At 36.9% G+C, this 16,530-nt stretch overlaps 1 protein-coding gene across 14 annotated transcripts in view; it reads left to right on the top strand.

Annotated features, from left to right (window-relative positions):
* LRRFIP2 (LRR binding FLII interacting protein 2) overlaps positions 1-16,530 on the top strand; it is a 109,077-nt gene that overhangs the window by 55,379 nt on the left and 37,168 nt on the right. For 6 of the 14 annotated variants that reach the window (XM_041734278.1, XM_041734284.1, XM_041734277.1 and 3 more), the window contains exons 9-18: positions 70-135; positions 1,675-1,749; positions 3,186-3,236; positions 3,318-3,362; positions 4,174-4,221; positions 4,664-4,720; positions 5,860-5,928; positions 8,147-8,236; positions 13,932-13,976; positions 15,322-15,438. In XM_041734278.1, coding sequence (XP_041590212.1) covers positions 70-135; positions 1,675-1,749; positions 3,186-3,236; positions 3,318-3,362; positions 4,174-4,221; positions 4,664-4,720; positions 5,860-5,928; positions 8,147-8,236; positions 13,932-13,976; positions 15,322-15,438 — 663 coding nt within the window. The remainder of the gene's footprint in view (positions 1-69; positions 136-1,674; positions 1,750-3,185; positions 3,237-3,317; positions 3,363-4,173; positions 4,222-4,663; positions 4,721-5,859; positions 5,929-8,146; positions 8,237-13,931; positions 13,977-15,321; positions 15,439-16,530) is intronic. The other 8 variants (XM_041734291.1, XM_041734289.1, XM_041734290.1 and 5 more) reach the window with 4 other exon arrangements.

Below are 16,530 nucleotides of genomic sequence, written 5' to 3'. Positions count from 1 at the left end.
ATTTTATTAAGTTAATTTTTAAACTTCACTATGTGATCATGAAGGTTAACTTCAAATGTTTACTTCCAGAATCATTCTTATAGTCACTCTTACGGAATGAAGAAGAGATCTTCTGGTTCTCATAAAGACCCACTGGTTAGTTGTGTTCTGTCTCATGTCCCACTGTCTTACGCTGCTGTAAAATTCACTGATTACTTTTAGGGAACTTAAGAATTATGACTGCTTTGGTGTATGCCTTAGGCATTATTGAAATTTGATAACATACTAAAATATGATTTATTAGAATCTTAATTAAAAGTAATTTTGTTTTCACTTACAGGATTTAATATCAAGTTAATACAAGGAATTCTTAATTGTCTATTTTCATTTATGAACTGTCCTCTGGAATATACTTCAAGAATAGTTTTAGTGAGGTTTTTTTATCCTTATTTTAGAAATTTGAGTTGATTTAATTATGATATTATAGGCAGTACCAAACTCACAAATAGGTTTCATTCTGAGAGTTCATAGGTTAAATTTTGGGAATGTGGAATGAATTTTCTGGTAGTAACAATGAGGTATGTTTTAGCAGAGTTCCCATGTTGTCTTGCAGAAAACTTTTTAACCTAGAATGCCATTAGACTGCAGAACTAATAGTGCTCCACTCCAGCCACCTTGCTAAACATTTCTGTCAGGGGGACAATGTATCTAGAATGCCCATTTGGGGCATTAGGAACAGCTGTTCCAATTAGGCTGCCGCAGTACTGGCAGGAGAATCTGTCCCGAGTTCCCTGTTAACTGGTTGCTGTGGAAGGGCTCTGACCTTTGGTGGGGTGTGGGACAGGCTTGGTAGGCATTGGCAAGTAAGAGGGAATATAATGGTGAGGACATTAGTGAGAGACTGGTGAAGCATTGTGAGCTCTGGGGTGAGATGAGCTCTGGTACCTTTTTGAGGGTGTGGTGTGGGGAGGCAAGGCCAGGAGTGGCGGGGGGTCAGTGGGAGTAGGGGTGCCCCCAATTTGCAGTGCCAGCAGTGCAGGCAGAGTCTTTCAGTCAAGGGATTGCATACATTTCCTTAACTTTGAGGGAAAAAGATGGCTGGATAAGTTAGAAAGGGAATGTTATACATGACTTTCTTTTTGTCAGGTAACCACAATGTGTATAATCACTTGTTTTGTGCTGTGTATTGACACTGAACTGCCATAAATGTTTTAGGCCAAACCTATTTAGTACACAATTGCACTATGTCTTTGGTAACTTAAATCCATCAGAGTATTTTGACAAATAATGGGACTAGGAAAAGTTTGAAGAAAGACTTTACGATTTTCTGTGGCATTGCCAAGTGGATTATAAAAGTGGTAATTACTCAGTTGTCCTGGATTTTTCAAGGATGTTACTAAGTATGACATGAGAATAAGTCACTTATTATTTCCATTCCATTTTGACTGAGGGTTTGTGCTCATGTTTTTAAAGTAAAAAAATGTCATAACTTGGTTTGAAAACAGTTAACCTTTAATATTAGTCTTTCTTTTGAGAATTGAGATAACTATTATTTTGAGTTTTATTTAATGTGATTCAGTGCTTTAAAGTCATTGTTTTGGAGGAGAAGGGATTGGTAATATATCAGAGTTTGCCTTTGTGTGTTGTCAACAATGTTTAACCTAAGAAAAATGTGTTTAATTTTACTTTTTGCAGAGTGGCCTCTACTTTGACCAGAGAAACTATAGCAGTCTTAGACATAGCAAACCTACCTCTGCCTACTACAGTCGGGTTTGTCTCAAGCTTTTTGGCTTTGTGTGTCTTATCCAACTTTAACAACTTTCTAACTCCCGGTTTTGCATTTTGACTAGTTAGAACTAATCTGTGAGTGGCTGTATGTACACTAGTTTGTGGTAACTGAATTCATAGAATTTCTGTATCTTTACATGTGAACTATTGAACCACCACAACTGTAAATGAGTCTACTTTTTTTCCAGTTTTTTAAAATAAAAATGTTTAACACAGAAATGTTTAAAGAATTATATAGTAACCACCCACATGCCTACTTCTTAGATTCTACAATTAATATTTTACTATATTTCCTTTATCATATTATTGTGTGTCTGCCCATCTATCAATCCAATGATCCATCTTTTTTTTGGGGGGGGGGGTTATAGTTCAGAATAAGCTGTAGGCATCAGTATGCATCATAATGGATGGCCTTGTAATAAAAGCTTACATGTAAAAATTTAAACTGTAAATGGGATGAGAAGAATATAATTATTTGTTTAATGTGAGAATCCTTATTTTTTCAAGATATGTGGCACATTGTATATTGGAAACACAAATATATGGCACATAGTACATATAAAATAATTCAGTTGTCAAAACCTGCACACACAACTTAGATATTATTTGCCCTATCTGATGGGTTTAGAAAAAAGAATTGAAAATTATATTGTCAGATGACATCAGAAAAAGAAAGACTTAGTTCCTTTTTTTTTTTTTTAAGTTTTTATTATTCATGAGAGACACAGAGAGAGGCAGAGACACAGGCAGAGGGAGAAGCAGGCTCCCTACGGGGAGCCTGATGCACCACTCTATCCCAGGACCCTGGGATCACACCCTGAGCCAAAGGCAGACACACAACCACTGAGCCACCCAGGTGCTCCAGGTTTAGTTTCATTTTTAAATGTGCTCTGCCTTGTTAGTGCCTTGGATTCATTGTGACCAGTACATTTTATGTGCCTAAACTAAGACACTTTGTCCATGGCTTGTTTTGAAAATACAGGCTTTCTAATTTATTTAGAAGAGAGTACTTGTAATGATAACTCAGAGCTCATTTACCTGGTTCCTCAGCAATCAGGTCCATCGGGAGTCTCCTGTGAGATCTCAGAAAATTTCCCAGCAGTTGCTGGTGACCTAGATGTGGCCACTGTCCTCCACACTGCCTGTGCCATGGCCCTCTTTTCTTGAGTGTTTTCTTAGGTTACCACCCTACCTTCTAACATTATTATTGAAAGCCCAATAGGACTTACACACATTTATAGAAAACTATTCTAGGCTAAGTTTTTCTCACCTTATATGTTACCTAACTACTTTAAGCCCTCAGGAATTGCTAATGAATTTTGGAGTGTAGAATAAACACAGCTTCTGTTCTCATGATGGAGAGACCAGTTCTCCTTTGGTTTTGCTTAATTATCTTTTCTGTTCTTTTTGTTTCTTAGCAGTCTTCTTCCCTGTGTAGTGACCCGCTGGCGACATCAAAGAGTACCAGGGTTAGTACTTTCTGAGAAGTGTGCTGCCTTCAGAGCTACCAGTTGCTTTTCTTTGGGTTAAATCATGCACTTTTTTCATAGGCCTCCTTTACTGCAAACTCTGGTCTGCTGAAAAGTACCAGTCTGGTTTGTATCTTTCTCTTCCAATGTGTGTACTCCTGGTGAAGCTGCTCTCATGGTGCTGACTCTGGCTTGACAGCTTTCCTCCAAAATAGTCAAGGACACATGGCTTTAATGCTATGTGTACTGCAGAATGTGCTGCCAGTGCTTAAAATGCAAAACTTTAGGGTAGTAAGAAAAAAGCCCTTATTTTCCAGATATTACTGGCTATTGGTAGGCCCGTGCTTAGAATTGGTTTCCTGTAGAGAAGACAAACTTCTATGGTCCCACTAAATTTGTATATTTTTCTGAGATGGCTGCCCATACACAGTTTCTTTGGGATAACTGTGGCCTTGGCCACGTTAATACTAGGCTCTAATAAAGCAAGCTGACTAGAAAGCAAAAGCTAAGCTCTGTTTAACGTGCAAGTTGTGAGCTGGTTGCTTTCAGGCTGTTGCTTTGTTGTGCTGTGGCCTGTTCTAGTAGACTGGCAACTTGAGGCTTTGTAGTTTCATTTTATTGTGCCAGTGGGCAAAATGCTTTGTGTCCCTTGTCTTCCTTTTCTGTTTAGTTCCCTCCTTTGAGAGAATAAATTCATAAATGTTCCTTCTCCTAGTTTCATGACATGATGAAAGGAAATACTGTAATGATGCTTTTTAAATGAAGTGTGAGTTTGAAGTTTTGGGACTGATGTAGGACTTTACACATCAGTGAGTGTTCTCACCTGACACGCCATTCTACAACACTTTTTGGAACTGAGTATTGCAAAGAAGTTGTGACATTTTAAAAACAGCTTTGCTACCTGAATAAACAGAGTGGTGTTTCCTCTGTCCTTTAGGTGTCATTGTGTGACGGTGGATTATATAACCCATATGGGTCTCGAACTGTAAGTCAGCTGGAGGGAGGCAGTGAGGAGGGTGTTGTGGAGGTGGGCACAGTTTACTTACAAAGAAAAAGTCATTTAATCTGACCTGCAGTTGCTCTCTAAGCTGTGACCCATGAGCTAGCCAGTTGTTACTCTCCCTCAAGCTGTGAGGAACTGCTTGTTGGAAATTGGGCTTACAGTATGAAGGGGATGTGTAGGTGGAGAAGCCTCTCTTCCTGGTTATTAGTCTCTGAGGAAGAGGATGGAAGCAGTACTCTTCAGGCACCCCTTCCCCTCCTCCCCCTCTAGCTAAGGGCTACTGTGTCTGGAAGGTTGGGGAGGGAGGTCAGGATCCAGACCCTGGAAGCCTGTGACCGCTTAGGTCTAGGGTCACTAATGTAGCCCCCAGCAGGAAAAGAAGCTGACCAGTATTGTAAAACCTTTCTTCTTGGAAACTTTATAGCCGTCTGAATACAGTTATTACTCATCAAGAATAAGTTCGGCCCGAAGCAGTCCTGTGGTGAGCCGTCTCGTCTCTTTGCATGCTTTCTAGATACTTTGGGTTGTTTCCTTAATCTGTACTCACAGTCCAGAATATTGAGGATGTGTGTTTTTCACTCTTTGTGCATGGATTATCATTCTTCTTCAGTACACAAACTCGGGTATACTAATTTGTCCTAATCTGTGGTTTCCGTGTGACTGTGACTTAGCACATCATTTTTGAAATGAGTCTGGAACCAGTGCCATTAGAAGTTTTAAAACTCTCAAGAATTCCACTCTTATACCTAACAAAAATCTACACAGGAATGTAAACATTTATCTCCTTAACCAGTAGTTAGTTTACATTTCACCTCTCTCCGTAATAAAATTCCACTTGGCAATTCTTGGGCCCAGTGGCATTTTTAATGTACCAATATGATGACCCCTTGCAAACAAAATTGTGGTAATATATTTTCAGTCAAGTGTAGAACCTTGTCCTTGTGTGCTGGCTACATGTTATTTCATTTGCAAGTTGTATTCAGAATTATTATCTTAGTGATGCCAGAATGACTCCTCAGTGATGTCAGAATGTAGGTAACCCATACACATGGAAGATAAATGTTCTACTGCTCGTGAAATAGGAAGAAAACTGTAGGGTGATTTAGAACTATCTCCCACCCATTGCATAGAAATAAATAAAGGAAAATAAGAATCATCATTTCAGTGTCCTGGCTGGTAGGAAATTCTGTCTTTGACTTATTTCACTTGAAGATGTTTTTATATTTTCTCTCCCAAACTAAAGCATTAAGTATAGTTTTTGACCCCTTGTTGGGATCCCAAAGGGCCTAGTGGTTTAAAAAGCATGAAATCCCTAGCTGGTTTTGGTTGGTCTGTTTATGCCCTAGCCCTCCAATCCTGTCCTTTTTCCTGTAACTTAAATAAAAGATAGAGTAGTATTTTATTCTGTGTGCTTTTTTGGAAATATCTTTTGGTGTTCAGTTATTGTTTCTTATACTTTAAAGCCACTTTTCTGTTTGATGGTACACAATAAATGATGCCAATTATATGCTCAAGTAGAGTATTTGCATGCTTCCCCAAATTTTACCTAATGTGCTTATAGTCATGTAAGACCTGTAGTGAAATCCCATCTTTTTCATTATCTGCTTTTAATACCTGTAGTTTGCTGATGATGACACTGCAAGCATTGCGTCTTCTGGTCATGCCAGTCATGGGCGAAGGGACAGTGTGGTGAGCGTGGCTTGCATGCAAACACAATAAATTTTAAAATTGCACCAATGTGTGATCCTATGAAATCTACTGGAAAGTGAAATTTGCATTTGTTGAAAATGAACATTTTGCTCAAATTTAGCTTATATGAGTAATTTGCCTTTAAAAATGTGTTCCTGTGAATATGTATTCTCTGTGGGCTGTGGAAGCTGTCATCATTAATTTGCCTCTTTACACCTCTTAGTTGCTAGTCTTTGTGTATTTGATTTTTACTTATTTTTTGTTGTTTTGTGCACGTGCATTTATGCACACCATTCACCAGAAACAAAAAAGCTTCTCCAGCAAAATCAATGCTACACTTTGTGTAAATTTTGTAACTATGGATTACATATTATGTTGCCATCAGTTGCTTTCTTTGCTGTGTATTTAAGGTGTATTGTTTATAGTTTGTTTATACATCTTTTAAGACCTGTGAACTTTGTTAAGAGTCGATGGCAAATTTAAAATTTTCGGTTAAAAATTCAACTAGCATAATAATTGTAGAGGCAACAAATAGCTAGGTTAAAATACAAATTATGTGATTTCAGATTATTCTTTTGGTGATGCTGGAAGTTTTTCAGGGAGCTGATGACATTTTTGCTATATTTAAGAATTGATTTGAAAATTCCGTTGGTAAGGGTGATATGTCAGCTTAGAGCTAGAAAAGAGAGCCATGTTTTGTGAAAGATTATAAATCTGAAGCTTTCATAGAAAAGGAGAACACCGAATATTTGTGAGATTTGTTACCAAAAATGCAATGATCTAATTAAGGCAATTGTGGTCCATTGGCAAGCCAGTTAATGCTCATACTCACAGCTGAAGGACAAAAAACAAGCCAGGACCCCTGAAAGTGGCTTGGCACATGATGGAATAGAAGGGGCAGGCAGGAACTTTAAAGTAATAATGCCTGGGTTTGAGCTACAACCTGTTAATTGTATTAATGGCAATTTATTTATAATGGGGATGTTAATAACTATCTTTGTAGGTAGGCTTAATATGTGCATTAAATGAATTACTATATGGAGAATACCAAAATTCTGAGACAGTAGGAACCAGTAAAATATTAGGTATATGTAAATCTAAGTTGTATTACTGTAACTGTGAATAAAAATAATGTTGCTCCACTGCATTAGCCCTTAGCAAAACTTCACACTTGTAAGCCTTCTTTGTCTCTGTGGATGGATTTCAAAATTCCCTTCCTGGAAGGGAAGAGTTCTTTTTCTTTTAAGGGAAAAGTTCTTAAGCAAGGTAATCAGAGCTGAGGTAAGGCTGATGAGTGAGGTAAAAAGTACTCATTTATTATTCAACAAAAGTTTATGGAGTACTTATTATATGGGAGGCAGTGTATTAAGTACTGAGAATAATGTGGTCAGCTAGACAGACCAGATTTGACTTCATGGAGCTTATACCCTAGTGAAAGAAATAGAAAATAAACAAGAAAGGACGAAAAGTAACCCCACGGCTTGTGAAGGGAAAAACAAGTGATAGGACAGGAATATTGAGAGATGCATGTGTGTGTGTATCCATCCCTTTGGATGGGATGGTCAGAGAAAGCTTCCCCAATGGAAGTGACTTCTGAGCTGCGACTTGAAATGGGAGGAGCCAGCTGCCTGAAGAGTGAGAGAAGAGCTCTCTTGGCCAGTGACAAAGTCTCAGGTGGGAAAAGACAGAGTTTGGGGAACCAGAAAGGAGCCAGTGTGGTTCTTCCCTTATTTTGTTCCACAGTTCCTGGTCTTGAGGAATATGAAAAAGAGGGAAGTGTAGAAATTGGGTAAAAGGTGTAGTAAAAACCCTGCAAAGAATAATGCATTGAGCACATATGTGCTTAACAGAGCTGATAGCTATAATGAACTATAAATTTTTGAAATATGGTAGAGGCTTTAGGTAAATACTATCCTAGTGAAGATGATGCATGTGCTAAACACAGGAGCCCTTTTCTGGCCCTCAGCAGTAAATGATATCTGAGGTATCTTAACTCAAGTTAAGGTGCATAAAAATTTGTTTTGCAGAGCTATGATTTCCTTTAGGAACCCCTTTACATTTCTACTTTTTTGAGTAGGTTAATTGCAACTGTTTCTTCATTGCATGATACTTTATCAGGCACCAAAAAAATTCTTTTTTCTCTCATGTGCCAATGTTCTTACTCCTTTCATCTGTCTTTTCTTAACCTTTAAAGCATTTCATTTTTTCTGGTTGAAAGGTTTCTACCGCCGATTATTTTAGTCGCTCCAATCGTAGGGGGAGCGTAGTCTCTGAGGTGGATGACATCAGTATCCCCGATTTGACCAGCGTGAGTGAATTGCATGGGGGTGGTTGTGGTGCCTCAGGCTTGTGACTAACGGCTAATACATTAGCTATTTGAAAAGTAGAAACATAATTTACTGCCTTAATTTTTATTGGACTGCTGTAACATAAAGTACAGTTACTTGTTTTATTTTGGAATGTATATATTGATCTGCTCTGATTTTTAAAAAAACTTTTCTGTGAAAATTTTCCCCTGTAGAACCCATTAGCAGCTTCAACAGTTGCCAGTATTTTGCCAATTTTGCTTTATGTCTTCCCCTCTCCCTCTTTTGTTTTTCTGAATTATTTTATTTTTTATTTTTTTGATATTTTTTTATTGGAGTTCAATTTGCCAACATATAGCATAACACCCAGTGCTCATGCAGTCAAATGCCCTCTTCAATGCCTGTCACCCAGTCTTCTGAATTATTTATTTATTTATTTATTTATTTTCTTCTGAATTATTTTAAAGCAAATCTGTCATTTCCTACTAGTTCAGTATGCATCTCTAATTGAGAATTTCTTTTTCATATTCACCCCACTATTATCATATCTAATAAAATTAAAAATAATTCCTTAAAACCATCTAATGCCTAGCCCATATTGAGATATTCCTGATCAGTCTTAAATTTTTTCTTTCCTTTTTATTTTGGTGGATATGTAAAGTCCTGGACAGACTTTGAAGGTTGAAAAATAAAAGATATTATTTAGTAAAGTATCACTGATTTTCGGTAACTGGGAAGAATCTGAATAGATTTTAAACATTTAGACTATGGCATTATTTTGAAGAAATGCTTGTTCATTGCTTTTACAATCATTGGGAACTAATTTTAGGAAAGATTGTCCAGTAGAGACATCTCGAGGCATTTGTCTTAATGAAGGAGCTTTAACCAGCAGATACTTCCCTGCCTGATCTAATCCCCTGGTTTTCTCTTTGACACCTCTTTTTTTTTTTTTTTTTTAAGATTTTATTTATCTATTCATGAGAGAGAGAGAGAGAGAGGCAGAGACACAGGCAGAGGGAGAAGCAGGCTCCATGCAGGGAGCCTGATGTGGGACTTGATCCTGGGACTCCAGGATCACGCCCTGGGTCGAAGGCAGGCGTCGAACCACTGAGCCACTCAGGGATCCCTAACACTATTTCTTTTAAATGATAACTATATAGCTCATTGTAGACAAATGAAAAGTAGACTTGATATTGATAAGATCCCTCCTACCTTTTGAAATGATAATCTAGGAAATCTGCATTTTTATGTGAAAGATTCTGATTTTAAAATGCTGACAATGAATTCACAATTTTTAAAGAAACTTTCAGGCTTCCCCATTGTGGATCAAATATATGTGTACAGTCTGCTCCATTTATAACTTCTGAGCTAGGAGTGCTGAAAAAGTGTATCAGGCCCTGATTTGGCAATACTATTTATGATTGCTTTAGCCTCTGGTCTTTTTTTCTGCATTGTTTTTTAATTTTTTAAAATTTATTTATATTTTTAAAAAAGATTTGATTTATTTATTCATGAGAGACACAGAGAGAGGCAGAGACATAAGCAGAGGGAGAAGCAGGCTCCCTGTGAGGAGCCCGATGCTGGACTCGATTCCAGACCCCGGGATCACGACCCAAGCCAAAGGCAGATGCTCAACCACTAAGCCACCCAGGTGCCCCTTTCTGCATTGTTTAAGAAAAAAAAAAAAATAGAACAAGATACAAGTCTTTATTTCTAAACAAATTTTAAAAAATCTTTATTTTTTCTTTGAGAGAGAGTGTGTGTGCATGTGCAAGGGGAGAGAATAGGGGTAGGGTTAGAGGGAGAGAGAGAGAGAGGATTCTAAGCAGGCTTCTCGTTTAGCACAGGGCCTGACCTGGGGCTTGATCTGAGATCGTGACCTGAGCCGAAATCAAGAGTCAAATGCTTAACTGACTGAGCCATAGAGATGCCTCTCTAAACAACTTTTAGATGACAGTATCAGAATGTATTCACAACTAAAATGCTCTATTTCTATTCAAAAAGGTTCAGTTGTATTTTACCATTTTAGTAAGGTAAAATCATCTGTCAAACTAAGTAGCCATATACTGAAATGAGGTTCAAAGGGTCTTTTAATCCGAGAATAAACATCTTTCTTTTACAAAGAAATAAGGAGCTTAAAGCATTTGACAAGATATGTATTCTAAGAAATATTTATCACATGTGCTCATTTCAACAAATACTCAAAGGAGTTTAGATTTAAAGAGAATCCATAATCTCTAATGTCAAAAGCAAAGTATTTTCAGATGTCCTAGACATAAATAAGGCAAAGGCATTTATCACTGAAATGTGGGAAAGATTATATTTAAGATTTTGTTTACTGGTTGATAATTTGAAATTCTTTAAGTAAATGCTACTTTTGAATTGTTAAGCATTCAAACTGGAATATAAAGTCTACCGCCATGCTTTTCTCCCCCCCACCTTTTTAAGATTTATATATTTGAGAGAGAGTGCATGCTTGAGCAGGGGTTGGTGGGGAGAGGGAGAGGGAGAGAAAATCTGCAGCAGACTCCCCACTGAGCCAGGGAGCCAGAAGTGGGGCTCCATCTCAGAACCCTGAGATCATGACCTGAGCCAAAAGTAAGAATCTAATGCTTAACCCACTGAGCCACCCAGGTGCCCATGCTCTCCTTTTCACATTAATACTAATATGAAATATTGCAAGCTTGTTAGCTGACTTCCAAGTTCCACCTATCAAAGAAACCCTTTTCCTGATTGGAAAATTACCTGTTTAATTATTTAAGGATACAATGACATAATATTTACTTGAAATTTTTGGGACTAGTAGGCTATAGTTAACATTAATGACCAACTCCCAAGGACCATATTTGGGGGGAAGAAAAACAGCTTTGCTTAATGTTTTTTTGTTTTGGGTTTGTTTTTTTTTTTAATCTACTTTTTTATTAGCAACTTTCTTTTTTAATAATTTGATTTACCTCTGGTATTTTTCTATGTCAGTTTAATTTGCATGTTTTATAGAATTGTTACAATATAGTTTATACAGCCTTTGTTTTCTGATTTCTCACTCACTAATCTTATAAATGTTTTATATATTAGTACATATTCATTTTTCCATTGTTTTTTATACACAGGTTTTTTTAATTAGCCGTGGTTACCATGTTTTGCATTAGATCATCTTTATTCATCTTATAGTTGAAAGCATACATCCTTTTACCAATCTTTCTGTATTTTGTGCCTTAATACATTAAACATGATTAAATTTTATTCCATTTAAAAGCCTTTTAGTATCCAGCAGTCTCTGGGTCATCATTAGGAACATTAACTTGTCATTACAGAGCAGTTGTATAGTAGACCTCCTGGGATGCTAGAGAAAGCATTGGGGCTTTTATTTTAGAACACCAGGTTTCAAGTAGCTTTTTGTCTAAATGGAAGACAGCACATAATATAGCACAATCTGAGAAGCCGGACCTGGAGTCTCTGGCCAAGTCACTGCAGCCCAAATGACCGGACTGCGGCATGGCTGCTCTTGGCATTTTCTGCTGCCTTAACAATCCCTGAGGTTTGGCACTTGATCAGTTTGGGTTGCGACAGTTGGGATCTGTCAGAAGACAGTGAAAGTAATAGAAAGAATCAACATTGCGATGGACTAGTTCAGTGATGCAGCCTCCGAAATGTAAGATCATTCCAAGGTGACTGTTAAAAAAAAATGGGTGGGTTTGGGGGGGATCATTTTTTGAGAGGGGAATATAAGCCAGGATTTCAGATATTCAGATTGACCTAGGAGAGTGTTTCTGAAGGTTTCTTGTTTTTCTCTTTAACTCATAAGAAGGGAGCTGGGGGAAAATACAGCATTTTTATTCAGATATGGTATTTCTTTGATTCTGAAGAATAACACTTTAAATATCAGGCAATGTGTTTTACTAGTATAACTGTGGTGGAAGTTTATCCCTTTTTGCGACAATAATTTCCAGTATTAAAAACTATTGCAATTGCTTGTTGTTTTCACACATTTTATATGTGATTAAAAAACCGAAGTTAACTAAAATCAATTCCTTTTTATGAGTATTACAGTAAAAGGTAGCAAAAAGAGATCAAAGTCTAAGATAGTATTTACATTACTGATATAGTACTTCTGATAAAGTAAACACCTTTAATTGTAAACTGTTTATTGGATAAATAACTGTGAGGGAGGAATGAACATGATAAATGTGGGCAATGAAAGAACAGAAAAATTTTCAAATATGAGGAAGTTAGAGTGAAGTGATCTGAATAGAGCCAGAAATAATGGCATTTTGTGTTTTAATAATTAACCGAGGAAAGTTTTCAAAATTTTTTCCCCTAGATTGGGCTAGGAGGGTTGGTCTAGGAGTTGGAGTCTGGGTATATTTTCCTTTAGTTAAATCTCTCTGTGACTTTTTCCCTCTAATGGTAACTGGACCAGTATATACATTATATGAATACAGTATATAAGTTATATGAATACAGGGTTTAAGATTCACAAAACTGAGAGATGATGGACCCAACCCTGACATTTAGTAGTTGTTCTACTTTCAGGAAAATCTTACACCTCTGAATTTCTCTTTCCTCAGCCATAAAGTCAGAATTTGGGATTAGACCTATAAGGTACCTCTCTTTATGAAAGGAACACTAATCCTATCTGCAGAAGATAGGGTAACTCAGTTATGGCGTGTCCAGATGACAGGACATGATGCTACCCTTAAAGTGAATGAAGAAAGTTTATAAGTACAAATGGTAGAGCATGACTCATTGACTCATTTGTCCAACCAAGTTCAAGTCCTTCTACATGCCAGGTGTTCTTTTTGATGTTAGGGATACAGAAATGAACATATAGACCTAGAGCTTACCTTAAGGAGAAAGAAATCAGACAATAAATAAATTAACATGGGGTCAGAGAGTCATAAATGCCATGAAGAAAAATGAGGTCATTTCTTTAATTCCTGAAACTTGGTAAGGAGAAAAAGAGGATATAGAATGTATTTGGGACATTAGTTTAGAATTTGTTAAAGACTCGGGGGCTGGTTACCTTTGGATTGAGAATTGGAAGGTTTGGTTGTCAAATAGTAGGAAGAGAGGCTTATTACCTCGTTGTACCCTTTTGTGCTGTTTGTTTTTTTTCTTTTCTTTTTGACATGTGTGCATGTATTGCTTAAAAAAGCAAAAACCAAAAACCCCAAAGAACTGGATCCTTAAGAGCTGTGGTAGAAATCTTTCTTGATGATATATTTAACATGCTTTAATCCAATCTGAAGTCTTTTGGCTATGTGTACCGGTCTTATCTATGTGTCCCTGTCCTAATAATGTTTAGATAATAAAGTTTTTGGCCTTTGGTTTTATCAGTCTTCTCCTTTTGATGCGTACAAATTTTTTTTGTGTGTTAACTTTTGCAATGCCAAAACTCAAGTTTACATAAAATTTTCTTTAACATGTTTCAAATACCATGAAAAGAAAATCTATAAGTTCTAAACTTCTGCATAAGGACAGCTTACTTACTGCATGTCATCCCTAGGATAAGAATTAAAGTTCTTGACATTTTGTCTTATGTGTCTCAACTTGTATTTCAGTTTCAGTATGTTTACTTTTAGGTTCCAAACATCGGTTGAACTTGGAGAACTCAAAATGAGGTCACTTCTTTTTTCCTCTGAAAAAACCCAGCATGCTAAGCATCTTTTCCTGATTTTTATCTCTGTTCTTTTCTAGTTGGATGAAAAATCTGACAAACAGTATGCTGAAAATTACACAAGGGTGAGTATATAAATTCCTGAGGGAATTAGTTTCTCAAGGTCAATTAAACTGAATTTCTACTGCTATTTCATTATTTTACTACATTTGAACTGGTGGAGCTGCTCTTCCTCTCTTCATCTATTTCCTGTTCTTGACCCCCCAAATTCCTCCGAGGTTGAATCATGTGAAGCATTGGGAAGAGAAAAGACACTGCATTTTTATTTCCTTGAATGTCACTTCTTAAACTTTTGGCTGCTCTTTTGATTTTCATTCCCTAGAATTTGATCCTGAGAAGAAGCCATTAAACACTGAAAATCAAGTGTCTTTAGGAATGGTGGAGACAAAATCTGAGGGTTCTTTTCCCCCCCTTAAATTTTTTTTTTTTAAATAACTCCTTTCTAGGAGTTGTTTTGTGTTAAAGTTTCTAACTTCTATACATATTTTTAGAAAGTCATCTTTGGGAAATTATCAGAATTAATTTCATGAGGTACCCAAAAAAGATATATCAGTTCTGTCCAGTAGAGATACAGCATAAGCCACAAATGTACCCCACATATGTAAGTTTAAATTTTCTAGTAACCTTATTAAAACAGTAAAAAGAAACAGGTAAAGTTTACTTAAATAATATATTTCATTTAACTCATATCCAAAGTATTTCAATGTAATCAATGCGAAAAATTATTAATGAGATATTTTACATTCTTTTTTCCATAGTAAACCTTTGACATCTGGTGTGTATTTTACAATTAAAAAAAAAAAAAACTCAGTTTGGACTAGCCATATGTCAAATGCTCAGTAGCCCCATGTGGCTAATGGCTACTATATCGAACAGCATAGATCTGTGTCATTTGTTAATCCAGTAGCATAATCTAACATTTAAAGTAACTCTGGGAATAGCAGTCTAAATTCATAGTGATACAATTTGCTTGAGCTGCAGATTTTGTTTCCAACTTTATCAAAGTAGTAGGAAAAGAAAAGATTCTAAAGCAGCTTCAGGAACTCAGTAAGGACTGCTAATTAGCATACCAGTTATAAGTCCTGAACTGTTTTGAATTAATCTGATGTGCTCACCCCAGTGTTGTTTAAGATACAGCAAAGATAAACTTAGGAAACAACTTGCACACAAACTATTTCCTTTGTTATTATGGATTCTAGATTCCAATAAAGTATTGGAGTAAAGAGAGTTATGCTTAGTGTGTCTGGGCCCTTCTCTGCATACCCCCCTTCCCATAGCAGTCTGCTCTGTCCACACCTTCTCATACACAGGTCTCCCTCACACCCCCACCCCAGGCCCAGTTTTAATTTCCACAGTGAATGCATTTGGAAAGAAACAAGACTTAGATGTGTCCTCTTCCTCTTTCTCTAGCCTTCATCTCGGAATTCTGCCTCAGCAACAACCCCTCTGAGTGGAAATTCATCCAGACGAGGGAGCGGAGACACCAGCAGCTTAGTAGATCCAGACACCTCATTAAGTGAATTGCGGGTAAACCGCAGTCTTTGGTTTGCTTTTTAAAAACCTTTTTTTGGCTTCTTTGTATACAGAATACTGGGACTATTAACATTTAATGTGACTTAGTAGAAAGAAAAAGAGTATGAGTTCTTTAAAAAAAAATTGTTAAAGACAGTTCAGGAATGTGACTCAGATCTAAAAGAGGGAGATTAGTTAATTCTTTTTTTCTGTTCTATTTCCTGAATATTTGATGATATTGGAATGAGTTCTGCTAATTTACAGATGCCAAAAAAATCTTGTTAATGTATGTAAAAGTACTTCAGATATAATTGGCCTTATTTTAAATGGAAAAAATGTGTATATACAAGGAACCAGAGTCTAGGAATTGTCAGTCTTTTGAGCCATTATGGTATTATCTGGCTACTTGAATATGGTTATCTTTCAATTTTTCATTATAGATGTAATAATACCGGGGATAACAGAAGTACCAGGGTTGAGTCCTCATTCTTCTTATTAACCTTTTTATTAAAAGATGAGGACTTTGAAAATGTATTTGAATGTCTGTTGTGAGCAGTGGGGGAAGGGTAGTAATAAAAATTGCATTCATTAATTGATTCAACGTTTATTGAGCCCTTGACCCCAGAGATTTAGGCAATGTACCACATCATGAACTTCAGGAGTTCACTGTTTCATAGGGAAGACAAACTGATAGAAAGCAGTACAACCACATTGTGTGATACTGTGTAGTAGCCAGAACAGGGTTATGAAGGACGAAAACAAATGAATCAGGCAAAGGCTTTCTCAGAACTTCAGAGAACCAGAAGGTTGTCTGTATAGCACAATTGCCTGAAGGTAGGATGAGAAGTAAGAAGGAGAGGGAGATGAGGGGGCAGATCTGGGAAGTAGTCATGGGCCAGACCACAAAGCATCATTTATGGTAGCCTAGAAGGCATTTGATTTTCTCCTGGTAACTGTGGGATATTAAAAAGAGTATCTGATTTGTGCTCTTAAAGAGTGCTTCCAGATTGGAGGAAGCACTGGAGGTGAGAGGAACAGTCCCCTGTGCTTGAATAGTGTGAAGTCAAAACTGTGGTGGAAAAAGATGCAAGAAACTTGCTCTGAAGA

The sequence above is a fragment of the Vulpes lagopus genome, chromosome 19 (genome assembly GCF_018345385.1).
Source record: "Vulpes lagopus strain Blue_001 chromosome 19, ASM1834538v1, whole genome shotgun sequence".
Classification (NCBI taxonomy): Eukaryota; Metazoa; Chordata; class Mammalia; order Carnivora; family Canidae; genus Vulpes; species Vulpes lagopus.
Note: the sequence above shows the minus strand (reverse complement) of the source record. Positions and strands in the feature narration are given on the sequence as shown.